The 16,647-nt window shown below is 52.6% G+C and overlaps 1 protein-coding gene across 1 annotated transcript in view; it reads right to left on the bottom strand.

The window, feature by feature from the left end:
* The window catches only part of LOC146797188 (semaphorin-3F-like), a 670,875-nt gene that overhangs the window by 124,202 nt on the left and 530,026 nt on the right, over nt 1–16,647 (bottom strand). Inside the window, exon 7 of the mRNA XM_085629898.1 lies at nt 11,607–11,726. Coding sequence (XP_085486024.1) covers nt 11,607–11,726 — 120 coding nt within the window. The remainder of the gene's footprint in view (nt 1–11,606; nt 11,727–16,647) is intronic.

The following is a 16,647-nucleotide window of genomic DNA, read 5'->3' as shown; positions in this document are numbered from 1 at the left end:
CTTAAAGCCTGGATCTCACTTACTCTTCTGAGAGAGGTGATTGCAATAAGGAAAGCTACTTACCATGTAAGGAACTGAAGTTCACATTTATGTAGAGGTTCAAACGGGGGTCCCATGAGCCTAGTAAGTGCAATGTTGAGATTCCACACCGGAGAGGGTGGTAATCTGGGAGGAATGATTCTTTTAAGGCACTCCATGAAGGCTTTAATTGCTGGGACCCTAAAAAGTGACAAGTGTTGTCTGTTTTGTAAGTAAGCGGCATGTGCTGCTAGATGTCGTATGGAGGAGTATGCTAAATTACATCTTTGCAAGTGTAGTAAGTAGCAAATGATGTTCTGGATGGACGCATCCAGTGGATCGATACGATTGTTAGTGCAGTAAATGGTGAATCTTTTCCACTTTGCTGCTCAGCAAGCTCTAGTGGTAGGGCGCCTGGCTTCTTTAATGATGTTCGTACAGTCCAGTGGAAGGTTAAGGTAACCGAACTCATGGTCTTCAGGAGCAAGATTCAACTGATTTGGATCGGGTGCCTTATCTCTCCATGGTTCTGCGTTAGTAGTGATGGGGAAAGCGTAGTTTTTGGTGTGGGACTAGTGAGAGTTCCAACAGTGTTGTGAACCATGGTTGCCGTGCCCATGTGGCAGCTACTAGAATCATTTTGAGAGACTGTTGTCTGAGCTTGCGTACCACTAGTAGAATCAGTGGGAGTGGCGGAAAAGCGTACGCAAATCTGCCTGACCAGTTCATCCATATCGCATTGCCCTTGGACAGCGGGTGTGGAAACCTGGCAGCGAAGGCTGGGCATTTTGTGTTTTCGTGCGTGACAAATAGATCTATGTCTGGTTGGCCCCACATCTGGAAAAAAGGTAGAAGAACTTGTGAATGTAGTTCCCATTTGTGAATCTGTTGTGTCTGTCGACTTAACAGATCTGCAATGTGATTGTGAACTCCTGGAAGGTGTTCTGCGAGGAGGTATGTTTTGTGGGATGGCCAACCTCCAAATGTTCTGTGCAAGCTGGGACAGTTGTAGACAATGTGTTCCTCCCTGTTTTTGTATGTAATACATGTCCGTCATGTTGTCCGTCCGGATGAGGACAGCTTTGTTTTGTACATGTACTTGGAATGATTTTAAAACTAGAAATGTTGCTAGTAGTTCCAGGTGATTGATGTGGAGCACTCTTTGTTGAGTGGTCCACTTGCCTTGGGTTGTATGGCCGAGGAGATGGGCTCCCCACCCTGCGAGTGATGCGTCTGTTGTTAGTACTATCTGTGGAACAGGCTCGAGGAACGGCCGCCCTTTGGACAAGTTTTTTGTGTTCCACCACTGCAGAGAGCGATGTGTGCGGCTGTCTACCAACACCAGATCTGTAAGTTGTCCTTGAGCCTGATTCCACTGATGTGCTAGAAATTCCTGCAAGGGACGCATTCAAAGTCTTGCATAAGGTACAATAAATATGCAAGATGCCATCATGCCTATGAGTTGCATGAACACTCTGACTGGGAGAGAGTGTTGGATTTGAAATTTGGTGATGAGAGCTTGTATACTGGCTATCCTGGCTGGGCAGGGATACGCTAGAGCTGAGGAAGAGTTTATTGTGGCCCCTAGATATTGATGTACATGAGAGGGCTGAAGGTGCGTATAGTTGATTGTGAACCTCAAGTTGTGTAGTGTTTGGATGGTTTGATGAGTGTGTTGGAAACACTGGTTGAATGATCTGGCTTTTATTAGCCAGTCGTCCAGATACGGGAAGACATGGATCTGTTGTCTTCGTAGGTGTGCTGCTACTACTGCAAGGCACTTGGTAAACACTCTTGGAGCAGTGGTGACCCCGAATGGAAGGACTTTGAACTGATAGTGTTGTCCGTCCAGTATGAACCTTAGATACTTCCTGTGCGCAGGATGTATGGGAATGTGGAAGGAGGCGTCCTTGAGATCCAGTGAGGCAAGGAAGTCTCCTTGTTGTAGTAGGGGAAGCACCTGTTGGAGAGTGATCATGTGAAAATGATCCGAGTGTATGTACAGATTGAGGGGTCCGAGGTCGAGAATTGGCCATAGGGTCCCGTCCTTTTTGGGGATTAGGAAATACAGGTAGTAAACCCCTGTTCCCTGGTGTAGTAAGGGGACTGGCTCTATGGCGTGTTTTTGAAGCAGTGAGAGAACCTCTTGTTTCAAAAGTGTAAGATGGTCTGCGGACATTGGACGCTGTCTGGGTGGTATGTTTGGAGGGGTAGCTGTAAGTTCCAGGCAGTAACCATATTGGATAATTTGTCTTACTCACCTGTCTGTGGTGATGGGGTTCCAGACAGGTAGGAACTGTGTTAATCTTCCCCCGACCGGAGTGGAATGGTCTGGGGGAGTGGAGAGAAGTCACTGTTTAGCAGCAGGGGAGGTACGAGTATTGTTGTTACCTCGGACCCTACCTTTACTGTTGTTCCCTCTGTAACCTCCTCTGAAATATCCTCTATTGGGGGATGTTTGGGTGGTGTTTTTAAAGGAAGATGAGCTATCTGTGCCCACGTCCTTGGAGGCGACAAAAGGAGCCACGCGTTTGCGGAGACTGCAACGCTCCCAGTCTCTGTATCTTTTTTCATTTTTTCAAGAGCAGTGTCCACAGCCGGCCCAAAAAGTTGGTTTTGATTGAACGGCTGATTTAAAATAGTTGATTGGACCTCCTGCTTGAAGCCTGAAATGGGCAGCCAGGTATGTCTTCTGAGCAGTATACTAGTATGACAGACCTAGCGGCAGTGTCCGCTGCATCAAGGGCACATTTAATTGATGCGTTGGTGATTAGTTGCCCTCTTGGATTAGGTCACTTTCCTGAGTTTAGTATTGGTCAAGCAAATGCTGTAATAGGGTCTCCAGCTGGTCAGAGTGGGCCCTATCATATCTAGCCAGCAGTGCTTGAGTGTTGCCTATGCGCCAGTGATTGGCCGCCTGCGCAGCTACCCTCTTGCCAGATGCGTCTAATAATTTAGATTCTTTATCAGGGAGCGGTGCCTCCCCTGAGGTTTGTGAATTAGCTTGCTTTCTAGCGTTGGACACTACCAATGAATCTAGAGGCAGCTGACCTTTGATGTGCGCAGGATCGTCAGGGGCAGGTCTATATTTCTTATCGATCCTGGGATTAAAAATCCTGGCCCGTACAGAATCTTTAAATATGTCGGGAGCATGCTTAATCACCCCTTTAATCATTGGCAATATTTGTATAGTTTTCTGGGACTGTTCAAATGTGTCTAGAAGAAAATCCTCCTCTGGTGTGTCTGAGTGCACGTGCACCCCATGAAATACAGCAGCCCTATTGATGAGTTGTCCAAACCCAATATTATCATCTGGAGGAGATGGTTTTGTTGGGTATGGTTGGGGGCTTGGGAGGTCTGGGGGATCTTTTGTATCATTGTAATCCCAATCGTCTTGTGGTGGGTCATCTGGATCTGTGAACGGGTCATTAGGGTCACCACCCACCCCTGCGTCATCATCAGCATCGTCTGGAAGTGGTGTAAGTGGTGGAGAAGTTACAGGCTGAGGCGGTGTAACAGGTTTGGGGAGAGGAGGGGTGTTCGATGGAAGGACAGGAGAAGAAGGTGGCATAGGTGATGTGGCACAGTCCTTCTTCTTCACAGGCACTGGAGGGGTTTGTGCTGTTTCCAATTTCCTCTTCTTGCATGGCACAGCTGTGACATGTCCTGTTTTAGGGTTGATATAGATCTTTTTCTGTTTAGGATCAACAGGATCTGGATGAAAAAGTTCCTCCTCCTAAATAACCGGTTTCGGCGCCGATTTTTTCAGTTCCGAGCGGGGCTGTTGCTGAGACTTCTGCTCTTTGGCCTTAGGAGGCGTGGAGGAATCCTTAGGCTTGGTTTTCGGTTCCAAAGGCTTTGGTTTAGGAGCCGTGGCGTGATTTTCAGATTTAGAGGTGTTCGACGCCGGCTTATCCATCTGCTTCGATATGTTCTAGGCCGGTTTGTCTTTGGAAGTGGAAGGAATCAGAGCCGATTTCGGAGCTGAGTGTTCTTTTGGCTTCAGTGCCGAAGGTGCCGGTGGGACTAGTACGTGCGGTTTGCTCGGTCCCGAGCTACCGGAATGCTTGTCTTTTTTTCTTCGGAGCCGGGCCCAGAGGCGGGGCTTCTGAAGTGTGTTTTTGGTTGCGACTGGGGCCAACAGGCGAAGTTTTGACCGGTGCCTTCTGCTTTGGTGTGGGAGTTGGGGTAGGGGCAGCAGTACTCACTCATTGCCCAGGAGTTATGGGGTCGTCTGAGTCTTTTGCCTCTGACACGATTTGGAGATCTTCGGAATCTTCTTCTGGGACATCTGAGCCCTCGAAGATGTCCACCGGTTCCGGAGCTGGTCTCTGCGCCATGACGTGTCTTCGAGCTCAACAATCTCAAATGGTCTTCTTTGATCGAAAGGGAGCGCAGGCTGGGCAGCTGGACTCGTCGTGATCTGGCGAGAGGCACAGGTTACAGACCTTGTGATGGTCACTGTGTAGAAATTTTGCTCCATACTGGGGGCATTTTTTGAAAGGCGTCCTTTCCATGAGCCGTAGGCCTTACAGAGTCGATAGGCCCAGCGGCCCGCCTCGACGACTGGAATCGAACCGATGAGAGGTGCGTCGAGATATCGATGTCTAGTCAATTGGAAAAGTTTGTAAAAGTTTTCCGCGTCGAAAAGTTTGAAAAGGAATATGCTACTTACCAGTATGCATCTGTTCTTGGCATGTAGAGCTGCAGAGCCACACACTTAGGACAGTAGATCGCCATCTAGTGTTGGGCTCGGATGCTTGCAGGTTGTTGTTGTCTTCGGAAGAAGTCTTTGGTCACGAGATAGGTGACTCCTCCCTTGGACTACAGTGCGCATGGGCATCCACTCCATCCTCAGATTGTTTTTCGCCATGATGGGAAATGATGGAGTTTGTAAAAAGAGAGAGAGATGTCCATGTGTAATGTCTAAGTAAGACTATGCTGGAACAGATACAGGTCCCGGGGAGGTGGGTTGGCGTGTGTGGCTCTGCAGCTCTACATGCCAAGAACAGATGCATACTGGTAAGTAGCATATTCCGTTCGAGGCATATGAACTGTAGATCACACACTTAGGATAGACTATATAGCAGTGTCTCCCCTAGCGGTGGTCACCTGTATCAGTTGCAGCAGTTTGGAATAAAGTTTTAAGGACAGCCTGACCCACAGAAGCTTGTTGTTTTGCTTGCAGGTCAACACAGTAATGTTTAGTGAAGGTGTGAGTTGTAGACCATGTGGCTGCCTTACAAATATCTTCTAAGGGAATGTTTCCTGAGAATGCCATGGAAGCCCCTATTATGCGTGTGGAATGCGCTCTAGGGGGGACTGTTAGAGTGAGTTTAGCCTTGTGGTAGCATATTTGGATACATTTAACTATCCACCTGGCTATCCCGGATTTGGAAATGGGGTTGCCTTTATGTGGTGGAGAGAAAGCAACAAACAATTGTTTGGTTTTGCGGAATGCTTTGGTTCTGTCACTGTAGTAAAGCAGGGCTCTTTTAACATCTAAGGTGTGAAGAGCTCTTTCAGCTACCGATTCTGGATTTGGGAAGAACACTGGTAGCTCAACTGATTGGTTAAGATGGAACGGAGATATGACTTTTGGCAGGAATTTCGGATTTGTTCTAAGAACCACTTTGTTGCGGTGTAATTGTAGGAATGGTTCTTGTATGGTTAAAGCCTGGATTTCACTTACCTTTCGAAGGGATGTGATAGCGATAAGAAAAGCCACTTTCCATGTGAGGAACTGTAGTTCGCATTTATGCAGAGGTTCAAATGGGGGACCCATGAGCCTTGTAAGAACAATGTTTAGATTCCACACTGGAGAGAGTGGTAATCTGGGAGGAATAATCCTCTTAAGGCCTTCCATGAAGGCTTTAATCGCAGGTACTCTAAAAAGTGACAAGTGTTGTCGATTTTGCAAGTAGGCTGCTAATGCTGCTAGGTGGAGATGTATGGATGAGTACGCTAAATTACATCTTCGCAAGTGTAGTAAGTAGCAAATGATGTTCTGTATGGATGCATCCAGTGGGCGTATATCATTGTTAGTGCAGTAAATGGCAAATCTTTACCATTTTGCAGCGTAGCAGGCTCTAGTGGTAGGTCGTCTGGCCTCTTTTATAATATTCATACAGTCTGGTGGTAGGTTGAGGTAACCGAACTCTAGGACTTCAGGAGCCAGATCGCTTGATTCAGTTGACCTGGATCTGGGTGTCTTATTTCTCCATGGTTCTGGGTTAGTAAGGACGGGGAGAGATGCAGTTTTTGGTGTGGAACTAGAGAGAGTTCAAGCAGTGTTGTGAACCAGGGCTGGCGTGCCCATGTGGGGGCTACTAGGATCCGTTTGAGAGACTGTTGCCTGAGCTTGCGTACCACGAATGGAATGAGTGGGAGAGGTGGAAAAGCGTACGCAAATCTGCCTGACCAGTTCATCCATATCGCATTGCCCTTGGACTGTGGGTTGGGAAACCTGGCGGCGAAGGTAGGGCATTTTGCGTTTTCGTGTGTGGCGAACAGATCTATGTCTGGTTGGCCCCATTTTTGGAAAAAGGGGAGTAGGATTTTTGGATGTAAGTCCCATTCGTGGATCTGTTGAGTCTGTCGACTTAACAGGTCGGCAATCTGATTGTGAACCCCTGGAAGGTGTTCTGCAAGCAGGTATATGTTCTGGGGAATGGCCCATCTCCAAATGTTCTGTGGTAGCTGGGACAGCTGGAGAGAATGTGTGCCTCCTTGTTTTTGTATATAATACATGGCTGTCATGTTGTCAGTCTGGATGAGGATAGTTTTGTTCTGGAGATGTATTTGGAATGATTTTAGTGCTAGGAATACTGCCAGTAGTTCCAGGTAATTGATATGGAGCCCTTTCTGTTGAGGGGTCCATGTGCCCTGAGTGGTGTGTGTTAGGAGATGGGCTCCCCATCCCGTGAGTTATGCGTCCGTTGTTAGCACTATTTGTGGAAGAGGCTCTAAGAACGGCAGCCCTTTGGACAGGTTTATAGTGTTCCACCATTTTAGAGAGCGATGTGAGTGGCTGTCCACCAACACCAGATCTGCCAGTTGTCCGTGAGCCTGATTCCACTGACGTGCTAGACACTCTTGCAGGGGACGCATTTGAAGTCTGGCATAAGGCACAATGAAGATGCATGACGCCATCATGCCTATCAGTTGCATGAACACTCTTGCTGGAAGAGAGTGATGGGTTTGAAATTTTGCGATTAGAGCTTGTATATTGGCTATCCTGGCTGGGCTGGGATATGCTAGGGCTTTGGAGGTGTTTATGGTGGCTCCCAGATATTGATGTATGTGGGAGGGTTGGAGATGAGATTTGGGGTAGTTTATTGTGAATCCCAAGTTGTGTAAGATTTGAATAGTTCGGTGAGTGTGTAGAATGCATTTGTTGAATGAGTTGGCTTTTATTCGCCAGTCGTCTAGATGCGGGAAGACATGAATTTGTTGTCTTCTGAGATGCGCTGCTACTACTGCTAGACATTTGGTGAATACTCTGGGCGCAGTTGTTACCCCGAATGGAAGGACTGTAAACTGATAGTGTTGCCCGTCCACCACAAACCTTAGGTACTTCTTGTGAGCGGGATGTATGGGAATGTGGTAATAAGCGTCCTTGAGATCTAGTGTGGCAAGGAAATCGCCTTGTTGTAGTAGTGGGAGCACTAGTTGAAGAGTGATCATATGGAAATGATCTGAGTTTATGTACAGATTTAGGAGTCTGAGGTCGAGTATTGGTCTTAGACTCTCGTCCTTTTTGGGGATTAGGAAGTACAGTGAGTATACCCCTGTACCCTGATGTTGTAAGGGAACTGGTTCTATTGCGTGTTTTTGAAGCAATGAGAGAACCTCTTGTTTGAGGAGTGTAAGATGGTCTGGTGACGTGGAACGCTGCTTGGGTGGTATGTGTGGGGGGGTAGTGGTGAGTTCCAGGCAGTAACCATACTGGATAATTTGTCTTACCCACTTGTCTGTTGTGATGGAGTTCCAGACAGGTAGGAACTGTTTGAGTCTTCCCCCGACTGGAGTGGAATGGTCTGGGGGGAGTGGAGGAAAGTCACTGTTTTGTGGCGGGAGAGGTACGAGTGTTGGTACTGCCTCGTCCTCGTCCCTTGGTGTTGTTTCCTCTATATCCTCCTCTAAAATATCCTCTACTGGGGGATGTTTGTTGAGAAGTTTTGAAGGTAGAGGAGGTGTCTGCTCCCATATTCTTGGAGGCTCCTCTGTAGAAGGAGCGCCGAAAGGAGCCGCGTGGTTGTGGAGACTTCAATGCTCCCATGGACTTCGCAGTCTTGGTGTCTTTTTTCATTTTTTCAAGTTCCTTGTCAACTGCTGGCCCAAACAGCTGTTCTTGGTTAAATGGTTGGCTAAGTATGGTACTTTGTACTTCTGGCTTAAAGCCTGAAATGTGTAGCCAGGCATGGCGTCTAAGGAGTACACTTGTATTTATTGCCCTAGAGGCAGTGTCTGCGGCGTCAAGTGCACATTTAATTGATGCATTTGAGATAAGTTTTCCCTCTTGTATAATGTCATTTGCCTGGGTCTTGTATTGGTCTGGCAGGTGTTGTAGCAGATTCTCCAACTGATCGTAGTGAGCCCTATCATAGCGTGCCAATAGGGCTTGGGAGTTGGCAATACGCCAATGATTAGCAGCTTGTGCTGCAACTCGTTTGCCCGAGGCTTCTAATAGTTTGGATTCTTTGTCGGGGGGTGGTGTATCTCCCGTGGTTTGAGAGTTGGCGCGTTTCCTTGCGTTGGAAACGACCAAAGAATCCAGAGGGAGCTGTCCTTTGATGTAACAAGGATCTTCTGGGGCAGGTCTATATTTTTTCTCAATTCTTGTGTTAAGCACCCTGGCACGGACGGGGTCTTTAAATACTTCTGTGGCATGTTTTATCACCCCTTTAAGCATAGGTAAAATGTGTACCGACTTCTGAGACTGTTCAAAAGTGTCTAAGAGGAAGTCTTCCTCGGGTGCATCAGAGTACATGGTGACGCCATGGTAAAGTGCTGCTCTGTTTACTAGTTGTCCAAACCCCAGGTGGTCATCTGGAGGTGATGGTTTGGAGGGATATGGTGTAGGGTCAGGTATATCTGGTAGAGGGTATGCCCAATCATCCAATGGTGCGGTATCTGGATCCGTGAACGGATCATTAGTATTATAAGGATCACCCCCTCCCCCTAGGTCATCATCATCATCCTGTGGGGGTGGCGTATGTGATGGAGATGGTAGAGGTAAGGGTGGTGTAGGCAGAGGGGGTGGGGTAGAAGGTCATATGGGAGAGGAAGGAGAAATAGGTGATGTTGCCGAATCCTTCTCTTTTATAGGAACTGGGGCAGGTGTTGTGTCCAGTTTCGGTTTCTTACATGACACTGCAGTGACATGTCCAGTCTTTGGATTAACCCTTTCGATGCGCATGACGGAGCGGTTCCGTCATGCGCATCGGTCGCGCTGTGCGCATAACGGAACCGCTCCGTCACGGCCCCGCCCGCGCAACGAACCTTCAGCACGGCGCGGTAATCCGCGCCGCGCTGAAGGGGTTAATATAGATCCTTTTTTGTGTTGGATTTGGATGGAAAAGTTCTTGTTCTTTAGGAACAGATTTTGGCGCCGATTTTTTCGGTTCGATCAAGGTTTTGGTTGATCGGTAGAGTCTTTGGCTTTAGGAGGTGTATTATAGCCCTTGGCCGGTGGTTTCGGTGCCGAAGTTGAGTCTTTCGGCTTGGGAACTTTCGGTGCCGGTTTATCTATGGGCCTCGATGTTTTCGGTACCGCAGGTGTCAGATCTAATTTCGGTGCCGAGAGGTCTTTTGTCTTCGGTACCGAAGGTGCCGGGGGTACAATGACATGCGGCTTACTCGGGCCCGAGCCACCTGAAGGCTTATGTTTCTTCGGAGCCAAACCCAGAGGCGGGGCTTCTGAAGGATGTTTTCGGTCTCGACTGAGGCCAGCTGGCGAAGTCTTGACGAATGCCTTTGGTTTTGGAGGGATTGGGGCAGGGGCAGTGGTACTCACGCGTTGCCCTGGAGTAATGAGGTCATCTGAGTCGTCTGCTTCTGAGATGATTTGAAGTTCCTCGGAATCCTCTTCCGGGACATCGGGACCCTCATCGAAGATGTTTACTGGTCCTGGGGCTGATCTGTGTGCCATGATATGGCGTCGAGCTCTTCGATCCCGAATGGTCTTTTTGGATCGAAATGCTGTGCAGGCTGGACATCTGGCTTTGTCGTGTTCCGGTGATAGGCACAGGTTGCAGACTTTGTGATGGTCACTGTGCGGAAATTTTGCTCCACACTGGGGGCATTTTTTAAACGGCGTCCTTTCCATGAGCCGTAGGCCTCATGGCGTGGATAGGCCCAGCAGCCCGCGTCGACGTCCGGAATCGAGCCGATGAATTCGATGTCGAGTGAAGGTGCTTCGATGTAGTTGCAGACGTTTTTTTCGCTTCGAAAAGCTTGTATTTGAGATTTTCAACCGGAGTTGGAAAAGTTACATCCGAACTCAGTGGCGGAAAAAAACAATCTGAGGATGGAGTGGATGCCCATGCGCACTGTAGTCTAAGGGAGGAGTCACCTATCTCGTGACCAAAGACTTCTTCCGAAGACAACAACAACCTGCAAGCATCCGAGCCCAACACCAGATGGCGATCTACTAACCTAAGTATGTGATCTGCAGCTCATATGCCTTGTACCTAAAATTTTGAACCGGTGCCCAAAAATTGCATCCAAACCCAATGCCTGAAAAAAACAATCTGAGGATGGAGTCGATGCCCATTCCCACTATCGTCCAAGGGAGGAGTCACCTATCTTGTGACTACAAAGACTTCTTCCAAGACAACAAGGTGCAAGCATCCGAGCCCAACACCAGATGGCGATTTAATGCTAAGTGTGAGATCTGCAGCTCATATGCCTCGAACATAAAGCTGTTGCTCCTCGTTACGGGAGGCGTAGGCTTTTGACACATTCCCAGGTTTACAGTTTGTTGTACGGGGAATGTGTCAAACGCTGTGGGTGTTACGTGTGAACACGTCCGTAAGGGCTAAGGCACGCCTACCCATTGTAGGGTGAGGCAATGCAGCGACTTGCGCTGCGTTACCTCAGTCCATAGATAGAAGGCCATGAAAAGCCATGCAGAGTGCAGATATGGCTAAGCACTCTGAGCCATAAGCCCTGTGAGCCACCGGTATGTCACAAAAAGTGACATTCGAGCGGGGTACAGGGCTTGTAAATGAGCCCCTTAGTACTTGAATCTGTACTTCAGCGGCCATGTTTGTGGGGAATGATGCTCTACACTTGGTGGACCTGAAAGGAGCGCAAAGGTTTCTGGCAGAGGAGGCTCAGAGCAGAGTCTTCTGGTGTGAAGAGAGCTGGCAGCACCACTGGATGTGTGAGCAGCACCTGAGGGTTACTATGGGCATGCACCTTGGCAGCCAAAGATGGATGAGGGCACAGACCAGGCTGGTTTATGTCACAAGTGCCCTTTCCCCCAGAGGAGCATGTGGGTTCATGAAGCAGGTGAGGTGCAGAATGACCACAGGTGATATCCTGACCTGAGGACAGCAGGACAGACGGACCACACTACTCACCGTTCAGCCAGCGCGAGTCATGCTGCTCCGTACGGATTGCAGGGCGGTTTCCCATGGTGCGGAACACGGCGGCATCTGTGCCCATGAAGTCCACCTGGACACCAGCATACAGATTGCCATCTGCAGAGGAGAGAGGACCCAATCACACTGGTGGGTGGGCTGTGTGACGTGTTACAATCGGAAGCCGTTAGCATGAGCACCAGGCAACACACCTTAGAGGTTCAGGCAACACACCTTAGAGGTTCAGGCAACACACCTTAGGGATGGATACAACACACCTAGGAGCACCATGAACCACACCTCAGAGCACCAGGCAACACACCTTGGACCACCAGGCAACACATCTTGGAGCATCCGGCAACACACCTTAGTGATCCAGACAACACACATTAGTGCTCCAGACAACACACCTTAGAGGTTCAGGCAACACACTTTAGAGCTCAAAGCAACACACCTCGGAGCTCCATGCAACGCATCTTAGAGCTCCATGCAACGCACCTTAGAGCTCCATGCAACACACCTCAGAGCTCCAGGCAACACACCTTAGAGCTCCATGCAACACTCCTCGGAGTACCAGGCAACACACCTCAGAGAGCCATGAAACGCACCTTAGGGATGGATGCAACACACCTTAGAGCTCCATGCAACGCACATTAGAGCTCCATGCAACACTCCCTAGAGCGCCAGGCAACACACCTTGGAGGTCCAGGAAAAATACCCTAGCATTCCGGGCAACTAACCTCAGAACTTCAGGCAACACACATCACAGTTTGAGCTCCATGCAACACACTTCTGAGCTTCAGCTCCAGGCAACACACCTTAGAGCATCTTAAACACACCTCAGAGCTCCCCCCAAGCGCTATGAGACCAAGAGTCGCTCCGCACACTCTAATACCCAGACTGTAAAAGTTGGTGTCCCTCCTATGGCAGGCGCCTGGAGTCCCTCCTATGGCAGGCGCCTGGAGTCCTGGAGCCCCTACTATGGCAGGTGCCTGGAGTCCCTCCTATGGCAGGTGCCTGGAGTCCTAAAGACCATCCTAAGGCAGGCGCCTGGAGTCCTGGAGCCCCTCCTATGGCAGGTGCCTGGAGTCCTGGAGCCCCTCCTATGGCAGGTGCCTGGAGTCCCTCAGTGCCCGGAGCCCCTCCTATGGCAGGTGCCTGGAGTCCTGGATCCCCTCCTATGGCAGGTGCCTGGAGTCCTGGAGCCCCTCCTATGGCAGGTGCCTGGAGTCCTGGAGCCCCTTCTAAGGCAGGTGCCTGGAGTCCTGGAGCCCCTCCTATGGCAGGTGCCTGGAGTCCCTCAGTGCCCGGAGCCCCTCCTATGGCAGGTGCCTGGAGTCCCTCAGTGCCCTGAGCCCCTCCTATGGCAGGTGTCTGGAGTCCTGGAGCCCCTCCTATGGCAGGTGCCTGGAGTCCCTCAGTGCCCGGAGCCCCTCCTATGGCAGGTGTCTGGAGTCCTGGAGCCCCTCCTATGGCAGGTGCCTGGAGTCCCTCAGTGCCCAGAGCCCCTCCTATGGCAGGTGCCTGGAGTCCTGGAGCCCCTCCTATGGCAGGTGCCTGGAGTCCCTCCTATGGCAGGTGCCTGGAGTCCTGCAGTCCCTCCTATGGCAGGCACCTGGAGTCATGGAGCCCCTCCTATGGCATGTGCCTGGAATCCTGGAGCCCCTCCTATGGCAGGTGCCTGGAGTCCTGGAGCACCTCCTATGGCAGGTGCCTGGAGTCCTGGAGCCCCTCCTATGGCAGGTGCCTGGAGTCCCTCAGTGTCTGGAGCCCCTCCTATGGCAGGTGCCTGGAGTCCCTCAGTGCCCGGAGTCCCTCCTATGGCAGGTGCCTGGAGTCCTGGAGCCTCTCCTATGGCAGGTGCCTGGAGTCCCTCCTATGGCAGGTGCCTGGAGTCCTAAAGACCCTCCTATGGCAGGTGCCTGGAGTCCTGGAGCCCCTCCTATGGCCGGTGCCTGGAGTCGTGGAGCCCCTCCTATGGCAGGCGCCTGGAGTCCTGGAGTCCCTCCTATGGCAGGTGCCTGGAGTCCCTCAATGCCCGAAGCCCCTCCTATGGCAGGTGCCTGGAGTCCTGGAGCCTCTCCTATGGCAGGTGCCCGGAGTCCCTCAGTGCCCGGAGAACCCTCCTATGGCAGGTGCCTGGAGTCCTGGAGTCCCTCCTATGGCAGGTGCCTGGAGTCCCTCCTATGGCAGGTGCCTGGAGTCCCTCAGTGCCCGGAGTCCCTCCTATGGCAGGTGCCTGGAGTCCTGGCGCCCCTCCTATGGCAGGTGCCTGGAGTCCTGGAGCCCCTCCTATGGCAGGTGTCTGGAGTCCTGGAGCCCCTCCTATGGCAGGTGCCTGGAGTCCCTCAGTGCCCGGAGCCCCTCCTATGGTAGGTGCCTGGAGTCCTGGAGCCCCTCCTATGGCAGGTGCCTGGAGTCCTGGAGCCCCTCCTATGGCAGGTGCCTGGAGTTCCTCAGTGCCCAGAGTCCCTCCTATGGCAGGTGCCTGGAGTCCCTCCTATGGCAGTTGCCTGGAGTCATGGAGCCCCTCCTATAGCAGGTGCCTGGAGTCCCTCCTATGGCAGTTGCCTGGAGTCATGGAGTCCCTCCTATGGCAGGTGCCTGGAGTCATGGAGTCCCTCCTATGGCAGGTGCCTGGAGTCCTGGAGTCCCCCCTATGGCAGGTGCCTGGAGTCCCTCAGTGCCCGGAGTCCCTCCTATGGCAGGTGCCTGGAGTCCTGGCGCCCCTCCTATGGCAGGTGCCTGGAGTCCTGGAGCCCCTCCTATGGCAGGTGCCTGGAGTCCCTCAGTGCCCGGAGCCCCTCCTATGGCAGGTGCCTGGAGTCCTGGAGCCCCTCCTATGGCAGGTGCCTGGAGTCCTGGAGCCCCTCCTATGGCAGGTGCCTGGAGTTCCTCAGTGCCCGGAGTCCCTCCTATGGCAGGTGCCTGGAGTCCTGGAGCCCCTCCTATGGCAGGTGGCAGGTGCCTGGAGTCCCTCCTATGGCAGTTGCCTGGAGTCATGGAGCCCCTCCTATGGCAGGTGCCTGGAGTCCCTCAGTGCCCGGAGCCCCTCCTATGGCAGGTGCCTGGAGTCTCTCAGTGCCCGGAGTCCCTCCTATGGCAGGCGCCTGGAATCCTGGAGCCCCTCCTATGGTAGGTGCCTGGAGTCCTGGAGCCCCTCCTATGGCAGGTGCCTGGAGTCCTGGAGCCCCTCCTATGGCAGGTGCCTGGAGTCCCTGAGCCCCTCCTATGGCAGGTGCCTGGAGTCATGGAGCCCCTCCTATGGCAGGTGCCTGGTGTCCTGGAGCCCCTCCTATGGCAGGTGCCTGGAGTCCCTCAGTGCCCGGAGTCCCTCCTATGGCAGGTGCCTGGAGTCCTGGAGCCCCTCCTATGGCAGGTGCCTGGAGTCCCTCAGTGCCCGGAGTCCCTCCTATGGCAGGTGCCTGGAGTCCTGGAGCCACTCCTATGGCAGTGGCCTGGAGTCCTGGAGCCCCTCCTATGGCAGGTGCCTGGAGTCCCTCAGTGCCCGGAGCCCCTCCTATGGCAGGTGCCTGGAGTCCTGGAGCCCCTCCTATGGCAGGTGCCTGGAGTCCTGGAGCCCCTCCTATGGCAGGTGCCTGGAGTCTCTCAGTGCCCGGAGTCCCTCCTATGGCAGGCGCCTGGAATCCTGGAGCCCCTCCTATGGCAGGTGCCTGGAGTCCTGGAGCCCCTCCTATGGCAGGTGCCTGGAGTTATGGAGCCCCTCCTATGGCAGGTGCCTGGAGTCCTAGAGTCCCTCCTATGGCAGGTGCCTGGAGTCCCTCAGTGCCTGGAGCCCCTCCTATGGCAGGTGCCTGGAGTCCCTCAGTGACCAGAGCCCCTCCTATGGCAGGTGCCTGGAGTCCTGGAGCCCCTCCTATGGCAGTGGCCTGGAGTCCTGGAGCCCCTCCTATGGCAGGTGCCTGGAGTCCCTCAGTGCCCGGAGCCCCTCCTATGGCAGGTGCCTGGAGTCCTGGAGCCCCTCCTATGGCAGGTGCCTGGAGTCCCGGAGCCCCTCCTATGGCACGGGCCTGGAGTCCTGGAGCCCCTCCTATGGCAGGTGCCTGGAGTCCCTCAGTGCCCGGAGCCCCTCCTATGGCAGGTGTCTGGAGTCCTGGAGCCCCTCCTATGGCAGGTGCCTGGAGTCCTGGAGCCCCTCTTATGGCAGGTGCCTGGAGTCCCTCAGTGCCCTGAGCCCCTCCTATGGCAGGTGCCTGGAGTCCTGGAGCCCCTCCTACGGCAGGTGCCTGGAGTCCTGGCGCCCCTCCTATGGCAGGTGCCTGGAGTCCTGGAGTCCCTCCTATGGCAGGTGCCTGGAGTCCTGGATCCCCTCCTATGGCAGGTGCCTGGAGTCCTGGAGCCCCTCCTATGGCAGGTGCCTGGAGTCCTGGAGCCCCTCCTATGGCAGGTGCCTGGAGTCCTGGAGTCCCTCCTATGGCAGGTGCCTGGTGTCCTGGAGACCCTTCTATGGCAGGTGCCTGGAGTCCCTCAGTGCCCGGAGTCCCTCCAATGGCAGGTGCCTGGAGTCCTGGAGCCCCTCCTATGGCAGGTGCCTGGAGTCCTGGAGTCCCTCCTATGGCAGGCGCCTGGTTTCCCAATGCAGAGACCCTAATAGCCTCTTCTCAACCCTCGGTGACAGGCTGAATAAGAAGTGGCTGCCGCCTGTTGGGAGGTCATCAGCGAGATACCAGCTAGAAGCAGCAGACTGGGGGCACAGCTCCATGTGGGAGAACCATTCTCCTGGGCAGAAGGGGCTACAGTGCCAAGAAGCCCTCGGCAAGTCCCAAGGAGCTTGTGGCTTCCATGCCACCTCTCCAGCTCCTGTCAGCAAGCCTCACGAAGGCCGGAGAAGGGGCAATTTGCCCCTAAGAATAGATACCATGAAAAGCATGTGTGACCGGGCCACACAGCTCTATATATACCATACCCTCATATCCAGGGAATGACTGGCAGAACTATCAGCCAACAAGCGAATGGCTAGGTGCTTCTTGGCCTAAGAAGCAGAGCTTGGCAAGCAAAGCAGCCCCCCCTTGCCTGGCTG

Source organism: Triturus cristatus, chromosome 10 (genome assembly GCF_964204655.1).
Source record: "Triturus cristatus chromosome 10, aTriCri1.1, whole genome shotgun sequence".
NCBI classification, from domain to species: domain Eukaryota; kingdom Metazoa; phylum Chordata; class Amphibia; order Caudata; family Salamandridae; genus Triturus; species Triturus cristatus.
This window is presented reverse-complemented; position numbering and strand designations above follow the sequence as displayed.